The sequence below is a fragment of the Papaver somniferum genome, chromosome 1 (genome assembly GCF_003573695.1).
Source record: "Papaver somniferum cultivar HN1 chromosome 1, ASM357369v1, whole genome shotgun sequence".
Lineage (NCBI taxonomy): Eukaryota > Viridiplantae > Streptophyta > Magnoliopsida > Ranunculales > Papaveraceae > Papaver > Papaver somniferum.
In genome coordinates, this window is record NC_039358.1 from 78,783,145 (window position 1) to 78,801,506 (window position 18,362).

Below are 18,362 nucleotides of genomic sequence, written 5' to 3' on the forward strand. Positions count from 1 at the left end.
CCTACTGGCTACTATACTAAATCCTAATAACTATACTAGTAGCTGGAGAAAAGAAAGATCATGAGATGTGATTCATATCAAGCGATCAGCTTCCTCCATCAAAAAATATAGACGTTTTACCCCTGAATGCGCTGGAATCCTGAAATCAATCAACGTATGTCAATTAGTTACAACTTACAATAACATAGATGTAACAGACCAACGAACTCAGAATCAATTTACTGACAATGGCCCTTGGCGTCATTACCTTGTCTAACCCAATATAAATCAATCATCTATGATGATGTAAGAAGTAGCAAGGTCACCAAATAGATCTGCAAGGGAAATGAACAATTAGAATGAAAGTTGATGTAAGTAATCAAAGCACCGACAATGGGGTATAATTCTGCTATGCGATCCATGTGACGCAACCAGATGACCATGAGAATCATACAAATTAAATGTCATACAACTAAAGCCTCAAAACTAGAGAGACTATATCATACAAATTAAATCTCAGACGTATTCAGTCACCAAAGAGATACATATTGTTGTTTGATTGTATGAGTTAACTTCTACAGTTCTGGCACAAGTTCAATAATCATCATCCATTGCAGAATATAAAACAACAAACAAATTTCACCACGGAAAATTATAATAAGAAAAAAGTCATTTCAGAGGAGGATGAAAACATTGCAAAACATATTGCCGTTGATAATTACAGTGCAGGGGGGGTCAGTCAGAGCAGCAGAAACCAAAAATGTAAACCAGTTGCCGCTTATGATGATTGTACCTAGATAACAGATTAAAACTATATGCTGCCAATTTTAGTTTAAGCAACACTAAAAGGGGAATCCACCCATATAATTAGAGCCAATAATTTTACTCTTTCTTATTTTCAAATACAAACACTAATTTTAGTTTTAAGCTATCTGCTGCCAAATAAAGCTATCTGCTGCCAGTAATATCACTTTCCATGGTGAAAGATTGAGGATGGTTGTTAACATCCAGTAAAATAAAGTAAAACTGAAACACAAAAAATTCTGTAAAATAGGAAGTATACCGCACTGTTAGAAACAATGAATCAATTCGTTTCTTATTTACTGCCAATGTGCTCAAGTAATAACATGTTACAGTCTCAGATTTTTAGCAATTATAGTAACCATAAAAATACCATTACACTAAAAAAATTCCCAAAATCATTAGCAAAATCATTAGCAAAATCTCAGATTACTTTTAGCTCAGAATCAATTGGATGTTGCCAGATTGGATAAGGGTCATAAGTATAGCACCTCAGAATCTCAGATTACTTTTAGCTCCTTTAAGAAGTGAACAAAATCCCCAAAATCCAATTCCAATATACACAAAAGATTAACAAAACAAAGTCAGAATATCGCAAGATCAATTAATTAAAGATTATAACAAAAATAGATACCCCAAATTGAAAAAAAAACAACAAAACCCTAAACAGATACCAATAATTCAAAATCAAAGAAAATCACAGAATCTAAAAATTATCAATAAATCAATTAGTATGACTTACGATTCTTACCTTCCGTTATTGGATTTCTGGTGGTGATCTGAGTTGAGAATTGATGCAATTGAAGTGAAAAGGCACAACCGAGCGAAGGAGAGAAGAGGCTGAAGAGGAGTGAAGTGAAAAGGGGTGCGAATGAAAGTTGATAGGATTAGGGTTAGGCATTATATATGGTATTTTCTATGGATGAGATTAATCCTAGGATAGATAATCTAAGGTTAGGAAATTCTGGCGGGTGGGCGGGTAGGGTCGGGTGATGGAAGCAGCTACCCGCAACCGACCCATCATACATCGTGTTTGACCGTGCTCACCCATAGTCAACCCACTCCTAAGCGGGTTGGATCGGGTGCGGGTTAATCTTGGCGGGTGCGGGTTGGGTCGGCGGGTAGGGTCGGTTATGTGCATCCCTAGGTATCATGCTACGTCGCTTTCAAGGGCACGACGTCGCTTTCAGTACCACGACTCTGCATTAACTACAATTTGTCCTACATTCCCTAGACTCCAAATCATTAACACCTAGTTCTTTGTGGGTAAAATGTCCCAATTCGTACTTTTATGAGGTCAGCATGCCATGGCAAAAACTGGACTAAGACTTATGCACTCCCTTGGAACTACAAAGGGATGTCTTCCCTTGATTCCTTGGATTTTTTCACCAGCGACCGATGATCTCGCCGTGCTGTTGCTTTGGCGTTTTCCCCAGCCAACATGGAACCTCAAGCAACTTCAACCACACATCAAAGATGTTATTTGGAAGTTTATGGGTTTTCCGTTGTTGAACTCGCAAGACAAAAACTAAGATCAAAATACGAAGATAAGTGCGAAAAATACTATGAAAACGAAGATTAAGACAGGAAAACAGACTCGCCTACAAGCAAGACTAGTCAACTGTTCGAGATCGAACCAACTGAACATGTTTGCTAACGACTCGATCTTAACAACGAAAACTTAACTATCTCAACAGACTTCAAACCAAACGATCATATACATACTTTCACCGAGCAGAGTTCATCCCATAACATCAACTAACACATAAAGTGTTTTTAGGAGCTTTTGGATCGTCTCTGTCGGCACATGCCGTCAAGGTATCCGGAGAACTTAGACGTTCCCCTTAGTCGGCGCCAGAATGTAGTGGTATAAAACCACACACCACATCCAACGAAGTAGAAGATCGATTAACACAAAGTGAAGATACACAACAAACATAGGCACAAAAATATACGTGGTTCGGTATGATTACCTATGTCCACGGGGTGAAATGGTGAATGCTATTATTTCTCTTCTTTGGTTACAAATGTTCTCTCCTTCTCAAATGGTGAAGCTCTCACAACTCAAGTATGGTGCCTTCTTTTTCTCCCCTTACAACCTGCCCCTCTCTCTCGACCTGCTCTTATATTTATAGGCCAAGGTCGACATACAACAGAATTACAATGTTGGTCACATTACATCAATTTAGCTGTTCCCTATCGGACCTTCACTGCTCGCTCGACTTTCTGGTTTGACCGATAGTTCTTCACCCGAGGCCGAGTCTTTATCGTCTGGGTAACACGATGTCGCCCTTCTTTCTTCTCGTTCCTTTGTTTGACCATCTTCCTTCGTCTGACCGAGTGCTTTCTGATTTTTCGCCCGACCTGTCAGAGGATAAGGGTCACGTCACATCCGACACCTATTGGGCCATCACGTCCGACCCACGTTGTACCTCGCTCTTTGCGCCGTTTGGTTCTATCTTGTGCTTCACCGCTCTTTGTTCTTTGGTGTATCACAGCTTAGGATCTTGCCACCTAACCCTGTGGATTATTTACACCTACAAGGACCTAAAATTATCTCCTAATAACACTGTCTTAACGTGCATGATTATTAATACGGGAAGAAATACTCCCTCCGTCTTAAATAAATTGAGCTATTTGTAGTTTGCATATTTATTAAGACAAGGAGGAAATGAGAGTATGTTTAAGTATTTTTTTATAATTATACCCTTATGGATAATAATTAGTAAAATTTAGAAATAATTTGTCTCTTAAAATTTACGATTTTTCGTAAACTTTATACCCTATGCATATTGAAGTTCTCTCACGGATTTATGAGGACTCTGGACTTTGTATGAGCATGTAGATTTTGACTTGCAGTGTTTTCTTGTTAAACCACTACTAGTAGTAGTTGTTTAACAAATCATAAGGATTTTTTCAAACAGAGTCGGTACCCTACTGGCATCAAATTGCTCAAATGGGGGTGTTGTATGTGGAAAAGTTCATAGAGTACCTGAATTTGATGTACGTACCAAGTCCAAACTGCGCACTATGTCAAACTTACATCGTCGAACTAGATAATCACGTTATAACTATAGATTTCGACTGATAATTCACTATAGTTTTGATCCGGATAAATGATAATGAAAATCAAGAAGCCAGTCACATCCAGCAATTACGAGCCTCACACGCACAAATTTTATAAAGTTGTGTTAAGAAGGTGTTGACATTTAAACAACCTCATGTGCAACAGGACCACTTCCTAGAAAATCCAATCTGTAGCGCGGGGATTCGTCGATCAGAAATTTCCCTGGTATTTAGAAGTTGCACAGGCCCGATTATACGTTCCTAACTTACCACGGCATAGCAAGGGGACCGCTTTCCTGCATTCATTTTGAGGCCAGACATCGAATATTGGCATTTTGGTCTATGGATTCCGCTATTCTCGAAGTTTTTTAATGGTTGTACAAGGTTGCGTGAGATGCTGGACACAACAACCAAACGGGTTAAATGGCTAATTAGGCAAATCAATAATAGAGCACTTCATGTGAACACACCTACACGCTAACTTTGAACAAACAGTTATGATTCTTCCTCAATCCCTCGAGACACAACTGAAACTCAGCTTGCACGACGCCCAACCATTCAATATTTCACATGTTTAAAATTTCATCATTTTATCTGTAAATTAACGGTAGTTAGAATAAAAATAAAATTCACTAACATTAGCCACGTCGGATAACGGATTAACATGAAGCCACGTTATCTCCGTTCACGCCATCATCACATGAGTAGGACGTACAGTTAACTAAACTGATGACCCCCTGTTTGTGTGTAATTTTTCAACCTTCCTTTCCGTGATTTAACTTTAAATACAAATTAAACCTCATGTTTTAATACGTCTTAAGACCAACAAGTCCTTAGTTTTCCGGAATATTAAATTCCAGCAGGCAGAAGATTTGTTGCTCAGTCATAATTCCGAGTTTTGACCCCTCCACTCCTTTCCCTGCACCCTTTATATATATATAAGCAGCATACCAACAAAAATCACCAAAATCAAAAATCATCTTTCCATGAAAAACTCTTAAATTCCAAAATATTTCTAATCAATACAGAAGAAAACAACAAGAAGGAAAGATACCGAGAAATTTGTTTTAATCATCAAAAATGAAGATGAAGATATTTTCGTTTCTACCGAAATCAGCAACTGTTACATTTCAACAGAATCCGGCTCCATACAGTCCAGGTAGAGAAAACAACCACAAGCTCAAGTCCTCCCATGTAAACAAAGGATTTTCAGGTCAGTTAATCCCAGATGAAGCTCGGAGGAAATCGTCTTCTAATGATAGAAGTTTTGATTCAACTCAAGAACCAACTTCACCAAAAGTTTCATGTATGGGTCAAATTAAACTCAAGAAAAAAGTATATAACAATTCTAAGTCTCCTAATAAAGAAGAAAAGGATCAGCAAAAGAAGAACAAGAAAAGGATCAAGAATCACAAGGATAATAATAAACCATCCAAGACTAGTGAAGAAGTAGTACCGCCTGCAGCAGCTTCTTCTAAAGTTTCAAAAGAAGAGAACAAGAAGAAATTTGATTCTATGGTTTCTAGTAATAGGAAACAACCATCTCTAGCTAATACTAAATCTGCTCCGAGTTTAGATCAAATGAAGCGATTCGCAAGCGGGCGAGAATCATTAGCAAATTTTGATTGGAGAGATTTCCATGATGATCAAGAAGATGAAGAAGATGAAGTTTTTATTGCACATTCTGCTCCTTTAATGATGGGTGGAGGAGGAAGAGTTGCTATGGAACCTAAGAAAGAAATTAACCTTTGGAAGAGAAGAACTACTACTCCTCCTAAACCTCTTCAAATCAATGTTACAAACAAAGACAAGTAAAACCATTTAAATTCTCTTATTTAGTTTTTATTAGTGTTGTTAATAATTTTGTAACTGGAATTGATATCTATATTACATGAGATGTTCATACGCAAACTTTTGATTTTAAACGAAGGATTTTGAAGTTCTAGTCAATGACTCAATTTTAGCCAAGATTGAATATTAAACGAGTTAGGTTGTTAATTACTTAATTAATTGCGTTAACCTTCTTTTGTAACATATATATGTGTCGCGCCTTCACAACGATGATTCGCATCTGCATTAAGCTGAAATGATACTCTGTTGCCCAAATCTAGCTAGATGGCGCATAAAGAAAAGGAGAATGACAGGAGGGCACACATATTTTTGGGAACTTGATGAGCTTTTTAAAGTTTTCTCAACTTTAATCGAGCCAAACAAAACGAACACTTTGTCCTACACTCTTATGACTCAAACGGGCTTAGCTAGGTTTGTGCAAACCGAGAGAGAATTTACTTTGAGGATTGCAAACTAGATCCTTCTCATCATGCCTTTGCTAAGTTAATTAGGGAATCTTCTTCATCAGATTACTTTTCTTGTCCTTGTATCTTGTGCAGTAATCTAATTAAAACACCAGCATAAACGGATCTACGAGAATATAGTAAATTTGTTCTTATGCGTAGAGAAGAGACGTCAAGGAGACTAAAGCAAGACAAAAAGTAGGAGCAGCGAAAATCTCTAAATATTGAATTATTATAAAAAAAATGAGATGGATGCGCCATTGAGACACCAAATTTGAATTTTTTTTGAATGTACCGATGCCTTTGTTTAGGTGAAATTGTGGCAACCTAGTGGATTCCAAAAGTTGAAAATGATCACAGATATTTATTGATTGATAGAATGGCCTTTAAGATATTCATTGACTCTCTAGGACAATGTCTCGGAAGTGCGTAGAAACAACTCTAGCACTTGATCGTGTTTGTTGTGGTGGTAGGGCTATTGATTCAGGATGTTGTCCCCATAGATTTCAGCTCCACCTTTTCATATGTTGATGGTCAGGTCCATGGCGCTGATGTTGCCACTCATCAAGGTGTTTGAGATGTTCGAACAGTCGCCCAACAGGTCACTCACTGGATAGACTTCACAAGATTACGGGATTTATTTAGCTTCCAAATCATTGCCCTGTTTATCAGGGTAACAGTCATAGATCTAAGATGTCTGTGTGTATGTATTCTTTTGGGCGAATGCTAAATTTAGGTGGAGCTTAATCGGACGAGTTAAAATCACAGGATTTGCAGAAATACGAGGCATGCTCGTAAAGAAACTACGTGTAATATTAAATATCATTGATTGTTTTTAGCTGATAGCCCATGTAGAACTACGTGTAATACGAGTATAAAGTCTTCGTCCTATTTTGAGGTATACTAGATTTTTTTAGGGTGAAATGCAGATGTACCTCTATTTTTTTGTGCGCATACAAATGTACCCCGTTTTTTTTACTTTTACAAATGTACTCCTGTTTTGATCGTTATTTTGAAAAAACGGCTAACGGATAGTTAACCTCCATGTCAGCAGTTAAATCGTCCACCACACTATCCAAATCGTCTATTCTGCCACGTAAGCTTTGTACACGTGGCTGGGTAACACCATCTTTAATTTCACAGACTGGCGATGTTAATGAATCATAATCAACGGAGTAAAGTACCTCGAGGTAAAGACCCCTATTAGAAGAACCTTCAAGCCTGAGAATATGGTTGTTTTTCCGGACAGTAAAATGAAGGTTCGATTTAACAAAATCAGAGGTAGAGATTAATAGAAGTAAAGTAGCATAAAAATATGACAAATCAGTAGAATAATAGTAGTATTACAAAAATTGGCAGAAATGATATCCGAAAGCAGCATTCACTTGCATGCTACAAAAAAATAAAAAAACCTTAAACTTTTCTCAACTATTGATATTTGGGATCCAACACCTCCACCAAGCAAACAAAATGACATCTTAACCACGTGCAACTGAGGTTAAGATGTCATGCAGTTCATTGCAGCACATGGTTCTTGCAGAACAAGGAAGCATGTACGACACATGATTTTTGAAAGCTCAATTAAATCTAAACTTCTAAGCAACAAAAAACAATAATCTAACCTGCATCCATATCTTTGCAGCTTCATTGCAACCTTGCATGCCAGTCTCATAATCTTCAATCGACGCTTCTGCTACTTCCGCAATCACCTAACAATAACAAAAAGCATATCGGGCATCAAAATAGATGTCAAATAAGTTTACATGACACTAAAGAGTCGTGCCAGCCACGCCACACCCATTTAGACACCTTAAATCCTCATGATGGTGCATCCTTTGCAGCATGCCAGATCAAAATTCACTGGCCACTGCCCCAGAACAAGTACTAGATCACTGCTAATCTGAATCTTAAAACACCTATGGATCAACCTACAAAGATTTCTTCTTTTTATAGGGGTAAAATGGGAATTAAAAAAATCCTATGATCCAAGAAATTTTTCACAGTTTCAGTGATAACCCTTACTTGAATGAACTACTAATCAAACACGATTAAGCTGAAATTCAACTAAAATGAAATCTGGGTTCATCTTCAATTCATAGTTTCGTTTTCAGTACAATCAATTTTACTGAAACCCATCTCACCAATCAATCAAATCAAACAATAAACTCCCGAATTAATAAAACCCAAAGTTACCTGATTTCGATTCAGCATCAGAATAGCTTCATTTCATCAAATCAACAACAACCCCTCTTCTCTTCATCCAAGAATGTCACTTTATCATCATCAGTTCTACAAGAACCCTAATTCCAGAAACCCTAACCTCAATTCAATATCTAAATCATCTTTTTCTTTTCTTCCCGATCTAATTCAACGTCAGAATAAACATCTCCCCTTTCATAACAACTTACTAACAAGTTTCTATGAATAACTCACACGAAAACAACTCACTTCTTAAGAACAGAGTTCGACAGAGAAAAAAAGAAGAAGAACATAGGATAAAAGAAAGAGAAGAAGAAAATAAGAGACTGAGTTTGGTTTTCACTAAATCTGAACCCTTGATTTTCAACGAGATCTCCTAGACCCAGATGTGTGACCGAGATCTTTGCACGTGGTACACATGGTAAACATATACGTGGCCTGATTTTCTCATCTCGGAAACAAACACGTGGGATCAATTTCTCACGATAAATTGACCATGTGACGAGAAATTGACTTTTCTAACGTTTTTGGATGGAAAACATCCAACAGAGGCATATTTGTAAATGTGAAAAAAACGGGGGTACTTATTTAAATCGGGTGAAAACATAGGGGTACGTCTGTTTATAATCCATTTTTTTAGAGGCATACTAGATAATATCAAAATAGGGTCACTAAATAAAAAACAACATCACCCCTCATCCACCATTTTTGATAATGACATAACTACCCTTGTATAATTAGTGTAAATGATTAGAGGGATTTCATGTTTAGTCCACTAAACCCGATCCGGGTTAGTGGCTAGTCCAGCGGGATTAAACATTTATCCTTTAGTCCAAAAAGGTTTAAACATATGTAAAGTTACCAGGCTATCCTCACTCACGCTTTAACCGTTTCCTCCCACTACTTCCTTCTTTATTCTTCTCTACGACTTCTTCGTTCTTTCTTCTCGATCAACAGTAATGAAAACTGCAAAATCAAAACAGCAAAAATAAACTAAAATATGATTAGGTTTAGAGCAAAAATAATCAAAATGAAAAATCAAATTTTCAAACCAACCAAACAAACTGAAATGTTAAAAAGGAAATCATCAAACAGACAAACAAAAAAATCAAACAAACTCATCAAACTGTATATATTGATCAATAATACATATTGAAAAAAGATTGAAGAAAACCCTATTTTACTAAAACCATGGAGAAATTTACATTTGGTGAATCCTGGTAAAAACAAGATCGAAGAATACAAAGAATACACAAATACCACAGTAGAAGAAGAGAGTACAAAGAAAAATAAAGAGTAGAAGATCCAATTGTACATATTGATCAACAATACATATTGATATGTACCGAAGGAAAATATGTTTTGAAGGAAAAAGTATGATTCAACAGTACATATTGATCTAATAGTACATGTTGATATGTACTCATGGAAACCAAGTACTGAGGGGAAAAGAGCACAAAAGAAAAAAAGAGTAGATGATCCAACACTACATATTGATATGTACTAAAGAAAAATACGTACCCAAAGAAAAAGAGTGGATGATCCAACAATACATATCCAGTAATACATATTGATATGTACTGAACAAAAACGTGTATCAATGGAAAAGTATATGATTCAATAGTACATATTGATACAACAATACATATTAATATTTACCAAGGAAAATATGTACAGAAGAAAATAAAAGTACAAAAGAAAAAAGAGTAGATGATCCAACAATACATGTTGATATGTACTGAAAGAAAATATGTATAAAAGGAAAATGTTGATGATTCAATATGTTCTGAATGAAAATATGTACAAAAAAAGAAAAACAATTGGGTTATTGTAGGATCGTACAAAATCTCCCAATCTTTTTTATACGAACCTAAAACCCAAAACAATTTGATCAAAGATAAAATTAACAAAAAATTGAAATCAAAACTAACCGGAGACGAAAGGAGTATTAATCTTCACTTTAATAAACTAAATCATATCGTTTTGAATGGACTACCTTCGTTTTCAATGTTGAATAACAGATCCAGACGAGGAAATAGATTAAAAACTTAAGAATCCCAATATTGATTAAATCCATATCTCTTTATTTTTTTTCTTCGCTGATCTATTAATGGAATGATATCTTGTTCTTCTTTGTTGTTCTTCTTCTTCAATTGAATTATATCTTCTTCTTCTTTGTTCTTCTTCTTCATGAATCTGCTCTCGGTCTTCTTCTTCTTAATCGATTCAGATCTGAAAAATAAAAATAATATGCTTGACGTGTTTTTATGTTAGGTATTGATTGGACGGAGGGAAAATTACGACATTTATGAAATACACATAAAACACCTTGCACGTATGTTGGACGAGAGAATAAAAAATCTGGTCCAAAAGCATGTTTTTGGACCAGCGAGTAATTGTTTTCTGATGATGGACTACACAATAACCGGTTCTTCCTATAGTGGATTAACTAGTAATTCCTAGAAATGATTATGATTAGAATTGATTAAGTATGAATTTTAAGGATTGATTAAACATTAAATTATTAGTGGTGAATTAGTAGAAATATCAAATTTATGTGAGAGAGTTGGGATTTTTGAGAGGAAGAAGAAGAAGTGAAGAAAAAAAGCTTGAGTTTTGACTTTTGAGATTTTAGTGATTAGAAGTGACCAAAATGTGTGATTCAAATCAGAGGTAAACTTCTATCGAGGTTTAATTTTCTTTTATAAGTTGAATCTACCAAAAAATTGAATTTTTAAAACCCAGATCTGCTGACCAGATGAACAGTTCGGCTCAAAATTTATCAGCCAAACTTCACTCAGAAACTGAATCATCCGCTAGGTTCGGCTTGAAAAATTGAGGTTCGGCTGGAAAATTGAGGTTCGGCTGAAAAATTGAGGTTCGGCTGAAAATATTGTAAAGTCGCATTAGCCGAACATAGTGTTTCTCTAAATCATACACTAAGTTTGACTCAAAATTGATACTGCAAGATCAGCCGAACTGATCTTCTGAAAACCCTAATTTCATCTTTGAAATCATATTCTACCGATCAAACAAAATAAAATCAATCAAAAACAAGATGGGTTTGTTACACATACATTCTAAAATACATCTAAGAGCAATTGAGATTTGGATTTCACATTCCAACATCGCTCACTTCGATTCGTGTTTCCTTTATTTGATTAATTTCTTTATTGAATTGGAGTCCTAAATGTTTAAGTTTAAAGTTTATTTTGATTTTTAATTTTAGGTTTTTGAGGATAAGAGAACTATGACAAATTGAAATTATTCAGGGATATATAGGTGATTACACTACCTTTTGACACCCCTTATAAACCCACCATAGATAATATAATGGATGAATATGCCTCAAAAAAAATGAGTATGCCTCAAAATAGGTTTCATGTGGTGTGCAGGTGGAGGTGGAACATTACATGGACATAGCCCCATTAACCGGGACGGGCCCATGAAGGGACCAAATCAAGTTATAGTCCGTCCTTAATTTCAGCCAAATTCAATTTTCAGGAATTCATTTCATGTACTAAGTTGTTTATTTCTTTGTCGCATCGGAAAAAATGAAGAGTAGGCAATCTGATTTCAATTTCAACTCAGTAATGTGGAATGAATTAGGCACCATACCTTCTTTTCCTGGAAAGAGAAAGCTTATATTAAGGAAAAGAAACCCAGAGCACAAATACACTCTATAAAGGTAAAATCATTTCCCAAAATTATGGAGAATTTTGGAGGTTATAAACTAAATGTATCAAGATCACTCCTTCATAGGACAACACTTTGCTTAGTCAAAATCTTAAGCTCAGCCTTTTGGCCTAGTTCGAAAGATCATGTTATTCCCCTCCTTCAGAATTTTACAGATTATTACATAATGCCTTATATCCCAACCTTTTTAGGCTAAGTCCTATCATATTCTAATCTAGCATCTAGATTGGAAGCTTGAATAACCTCCTAAGTCCTATGACAATTCTAGATGCCTAGAATCATTTCCCGTGGCCGCGCTGAATGGAACAACACAGCCGTCAGATCAAAAAATAAATCAATATGCGCTGAACCAAACAACGAAAAGTTGATTTTCTCCGCGCTGAACCATTCAGTGAAACTATCTCGCTTCTAGTTCACATGCGAGATATATCTAGAGAGAGAAGTAGTGTTAAAAAATAGACAACACTTTTTTTTCTAATCTGCAACGCTTTTTGCCTAATTTAGCCGCCAAATCTAACCCATATGACTTAGACTTAATTATTCTTCCTGCTAACATATTTGTACCCCAAGCATGAAAATGTTGTACAACTGTCTATGGCGTTGGCAAAAAACATGGAAAGCTTTGATAAAATATTTCCACAACTCAAAAAAATAAGACCAGTACAATAATAAGTGATCTGCAATTTCCACTTCTAAATTATAGAGAGGACATTCTTTTATGTCTACATTTATTCCTCTGTGGCGCAACATGGCTATTGTAGGTAAAGAGTTATGAAACACGACCCGTAACATAAAACTTACCTTATTTGGTATTTTTATTCACCGAAGATATAACTTACAAAGCTACGGTCTGGAGTTGCACCTTACAAAACCTGAAAAAACTTTTTGGAGCTGAAATTTTGCAGAACATCTATTTCATCGTCTCTTTATCCCAATTATGGGACGGAACCCAAGTCCCTCTCCAGCAGATCCCACTCCAGTTGTTCATTTGCATTCAAGTGGTTCTTTCTAAATGCACATTACCATCATTCATCCCTAACTGAATACTCCACAAATATTTGTTTCTCTTTAACATCTTTGAAAATGGTATGGAACAAGTCTTTCCAACAACCTTTATCTAGCCATTTATCATACCTAAACCTTATTATTCTTCCACTTCTTATCCTGAAAGAAATATGCTGCTACACTTCAGGCGCAAGTTTGGTGACAACTCTCCGGAGACCCCTACACTAAGATGTATTTTCATCAATAGGCAGAACAAACAATCTTTTGGCCTTGAACTTCTGTTTAATAGTTCTCCTCCATAGTGTAGTCTTAGTTCTTGAGTATCTCCTTATCCACTTCACCGGTAAAGCCTTGTTAGTTGTTCTCAGACTTCTAGCTCCCAAACCACCACCTGATTTAAAAATATAAATTTATCCAAGATGCCCATGTCGTTTTCTTTCTACCATCCACTTTTCCCCATAAAAAGTTTCTTATTAATCGTATCGTTTTCTTCTTGATAATAACAGGGAGATGAAAAAGAGACAAGCAATATATAGGAAGACAAGATAGGAAGTTTTTGATGAGGAAGTGTCTTACAATTTTATTTAAGAAATTCTTCTTCCAAATTGCCAGCTTTGTTTACATTCTTTCTAAAACAGAATCCCATGCAGAAAGTACTTCTTGAAATAACTCCAATAGGCAAGCCCAAGTACTTGATTGGTAACTCCCCAGTTTTACAACCAAGTTATTTAGCAAATAATCCAATAACAACATTTGTACCTACACTTACCATGGTAACCCGGGGTATACATACTTCACCATTAAGCCCAGAATGTTTCTGACTACTTTGGTTACCCCTTAACTGAAACTCAGTCACTCTTCTCCACACCTTATTAATCTTTCTTACCTCCTAATTTGATGATCCGGATTTTGAAAATTTTGAAATTGAAATTTCTTGGGATCGATTCTTTGGAGTAGACCTAACACCGGAAGATATTTCTCCTTGCTTATATAACTTATTGAATTTTGAATGGAAAATACTGAAGTATTCTCATTCTATAGATTCACCACCACCGATTTTATCATTGGCTTTATATTCCGACCTTGTTTCATGGGTAAATCATTAACAACATGAGCTTGAATCTATTCGATACTCACTCAGCGACCAATAAAATTAGCAGCAGCTGGGATTTTACTGAGATTAACATGGACACTAATCTTACAACTATAAATCTTGGAAAATTGAATAGTTGAGTTGTGAACTTCTAAAACTTTTTCCAAGTGGAAACAACAGCCTCAAATGACTTTAAATTCCATAAATGGAATGGTAAACCCCTAATGCCAATCCAATGAGACTCAGAACATGTAACTATATCGATGTGAGAATGATCATGTTTGCAATGTTTTATAGAGATTTTAATTTGATGATATGAAGAATTTATTCCCCTCTGAACTGATAAAAAATTATCTTAGACTTGACGAATCCAATTTGCCATTGATGCTTTGTAACCCTAAGTTACCAGATCAATTGAACTTCTTCACTAAGACACTTATAATTTTGTTATATCCAGCATGATGATGAAGAACCTCCAGAGCTAAACCAAATCGTAAACAGGTAAAAATGAATCCTCCATGTGAGTTACTCAGACTCAGAAACAAAAGAAGAATTGAAAATAGAAGTTGAAAGCATAGAAGACCAAAAGGATTCCAAACACAACTTGCAATTCCACAAGGAATGCAGATAAATCTCAGTCGTGAATCTTTAATAGGTTCAAACTTTAAGATCTTAAGAAAATTTCCAAAATTATTTGAGCACTTCTCAATCAAAACCACCACTTTTTGAAAATGTTGAGTCCATTTCTGACACTTTTTTGATAAGAAAAAACAACTCCTAATATACATTTTTACGATCCAACAAACAAATGCTTCTAATAGAGAAATCCATTTATTCATGCCCTTAGAACAGGGCCGAAAAATGTCTTAGCATGCCCTTAGAACCACCACTTGTTGAAAATGTCTTAGCCTTCTAGATTAAGAACAAAAAATTGGAGCTTGCCAAGAAAATTGCTGGAAATTTCAGGAAAAACTCTCCAAGGATGAAAACTGTTGCAAGAGCCAAGAATGCTAGTACATAAAATTCTGACAATCTTCCTATTGTCAACCCTGATGACATTTTCCCACCCTCCCCATCTCCAAAGGCCTTCCCTTTCAATACTTTGCCAACCCTTAGCAAAATCAAAGAAAGAATGGAGGCTGAACAAGCAAAAAAGAAAAAGGAAGCATGGAAAGCAAAGAAGAAAACTCATGTGTTTGAGCAAATTAACACAACCACCACTCTAGATATCATGATGGATGCCAAAAGAAAGAAACCCATTCAATCTGAGAGTGGCATTGACACCAACTCCTTTGATTCCGACAGCCTAAAAAGATTCAAAGATCAGGATACCACCTCTGCAGAGCCTCTGAATTTCAACAACAGCTTGGTGGCTAATGGTGTCTTGGGAAATTCCTCAGCTGCTGACATGGTACACCCCTATACCCATCACCACATATATATTTTTTTACTTATGCTCAGATTGTCTATCTATTTTATTTTACTTGCTATCTATGACAACATCCCTAGAAGACTATCTTCAAAGTTCCCTCTAGTCTCCTACTTTTGGCAATTCTTTACCACTCTGGCATGGAATTGTCAAGGCCTAGGAACTAAGGATGCTAAAAGATATCTAAATGATATGTTGAATAAACTAAACCCTGACATCCTCTTTATCTCTGAAACAAAACAAAAACAAGAGAAGCTCAAGAGAACTATGAATGAGATTAATGTTCAAAATTACTGGTTTGTTAATCCAGGAGGGGCTAGTGGCACTGCTGGAGGTTTAGCCTTGATATGGAAGAACAATCTCAACATTGAGATTGTTGACTTCTCTCTCAACCATATCAATGATATAATCAAGCCTGCCAGTGACACTCCTTGGCCCTACACTGGTTACTATGGTGGCCCTTATGACACAAATAGTAAACTTACCTCTTGGAAAATGCTGGAAACTACTGCTGCTAACAACAACTTACCTTGGCTGGTCATTGGAGACCTAAACATCATTCTGCATGACATTGAAAAATTCAGTGTCCATCCCATAGATTCGAATGAAGCTACTATATTTAGTAACAAAATCCTGGAATTGGATCTAGTGGATTTGGGATCAATTGGTTGCCCATTCATTTGGTCAATTAAAAGAGATGGCCTAAACCTTAATGAAAAAAGATTGGATAAAGGACTAGCAACGGATAGTTGGCTTCTCCTTTATCCTAATACCACTATATCTAACAAGCTTGCCATTGGTTCTGATCATCACCCCATTCTGCTTAACTCTAATCCTTCCTGGCAAACTGGTAAAATTTCTTTCAAGTCCTTTGGTCCATGGTTAGATAATAAGGACTACAAGGAAATTATATCTGAATGCTGGAGAAAGAATATCTCTGGCTCTAGTGCTTTTCTAATTGCTAGAAAGCTTAAAGATATTAAACTCCATCTCAGAAAGTGGAACAAGGAAGTCTATGGTAACATCAAGACAAACATTGAAGAATACAAGCAAAACATTCTCTGGCTGCATCAAAACTACTTCTGAACAGATAGAAATCAAGTTGTTAATCTAGCCAGACAACACCTCGGAGATTGGAAAGATATTGAAGAGAAATTTTGGAAGACTAGAAACAGGGATCAATTCATAAAACTTTGAGACCAAAACACAAACTACTTCCACAGAGCTACAAAATGCAGAACAAGAAGAAAAAAGATTGATACCATCCAAGACAGTCAAGGAAATTGGATCACTGACTACCATGAGGTAAAAACCTGTTTCACTCACCACTTCTCCAAAATGGCCACTGCTGAAAACACCCTCATAAACCCAGAAATCATTGACCTAAACCCCACCACTATCACATCCACTGATAACACTATGCTTAATAGAAATCCAGATTACAATGAAGTCAAAAGCATTCTCTTTAGCATGGCAAAGGACAAAGCTCCAAGACCTGATGGTTTCCCTCCAAATTTTTTCCAAGCTAATAGGGACATAATTGGAGAAGACATTGTCAAGATGGTACAACAGTTCTTCATATCTGGCCATATGCTAAAAGAAATGAATGCAAACTTCATATCTCTCATCCCCAAAGTGGATAACCCTACTTTTCCAAGCCATTTCAGACCCATCAGTCTCTGCAACACTACCTATAAAATCATCTCCAAACTCATAACCCAGAGAATGAAACCTTACCTCAACAAAATCATATCTCCTTACCGATCTTCTTTTATCCCTGGGAGACAAATATCTGACAACATAACCATTGCTCATGAACTTATTCACTCTATGAGATCCAAAAGAGGTGTTAAAGGTGAGAATGAAAGTATGGGTATAAAGATTGATATGGAAAAAACCTTTCACAGAGTTGAATAGAATTTCCTCAATACTATTATGACCAGAATGGGTTTCAATGATCAATGGTGCAACAAAGTAATGCAATGCATCACCACCACATCTTCAGCAGTCCTCATAAATGGCTCCCCAGATTCTTTCTTCAACCCCTCTAGAGGATTAAGACAGGGAGATCCTTTATCACCATACCTATTTCTTTTTTTCATGGAAGCTCTCTCTAGACATGTGCCCCAGTTATCAAGATCTTCCTCTGGAAATGTGCTCATGAATTCCTACCCACAAATGCAAAGACAACAAGTATTCTACACTACATTGATCCTATCTGTCAAGTTTGCCACAGTGGGGAGGAAACTATGAAACATCTCTTTTTAAATTGTCCTGCAACAACTGTTGTTTGGAATGATATTATTGGACCATCTCATGGAAAGTTTGATAACACTACAAACTTTATGGACTGGTTTAACTCATGGCTTGCACATAGAGCAATATCTGGAAAATCTATCATATATGCTACCACATGTTGGCATATTTGGAAGGCTAGGTGTAATGTTGTATTCAATCACTAAAACCAAATGCCAACCACACTTCTAGGTGTATTCAACAAAACTTATGTGATTATAACAGAGTGCACAACTTACCAACTGATCCCCTAAATGTGATTTCCCCCAATACTGGCATGTCTGACACTGAGGCAGACATCATAATTCCTTATGATATAAACCATAATCCACAGGATTTTGGCTTCATCTAAGGATATGTATTATACAGGATCCTGAAAATTTCAAATATTTCACTGCTCTAACTATATTGGATGCTGCAGGAAACAACATTGATAGCAGAGGATACTCAGGCCACATTGAAGAATGGGGAGCAACAGGAGGCGCAGACCTAGCTTTCAACTGGG

General features: G+C 36.2%; 1 protein-coding gene and 1 long non-coding RNA gene across 2 annotated transcripts; one reads left to right on the plus strand and one right to left on the minus strand.

Annotated features, from left to right (window-relative positions):
* The first annotated feature begins 4,667 nt into the window (after positions 1–4,667).
* LOC113291532 (uncharacterized protein At1g76070-like) lies at positions 4,668–5,791 on the plus strand. The gene has a single exon (XM_026541060.1). It carries the CDS (start codon positions 4,927–4,929, stop codon positions 5,659–5,661), a length of 735 nt encoding a protein of 244 aa, XP_026396845.1. The 5' UTR covers positions 4,668–4,926; the 3' UTR covers positions 5,662–5,791.
* Positions 5,792–7,289: 1,498 nt separating this feature from the next.
* On the minus strand, positions 7,290–8,496 carry LOC113330622. Its single transcript, XR_003350363.1, has 3 exons — positions 8,334–8,496; positions 7,763–7,849; positions 7,290–7,361 (listed from the first exon to the last, which is right to left on the minus strand). It is a non-coding gene; the product is annotated as an uncharacterized LOC113330622 (long non-coding RNA).
* Positions 8,497–18,362: the final 9,866 nt, after the last annotated feature.

Coding starts and splice junctions, on each gene's coding strand:
- LOC113291532 (XM_026541060.1), top strand. CDS start 4,927: ATGAAGATGAAGATATTTTCGTTTCTACCGAAATCAGCAACTGTTACA.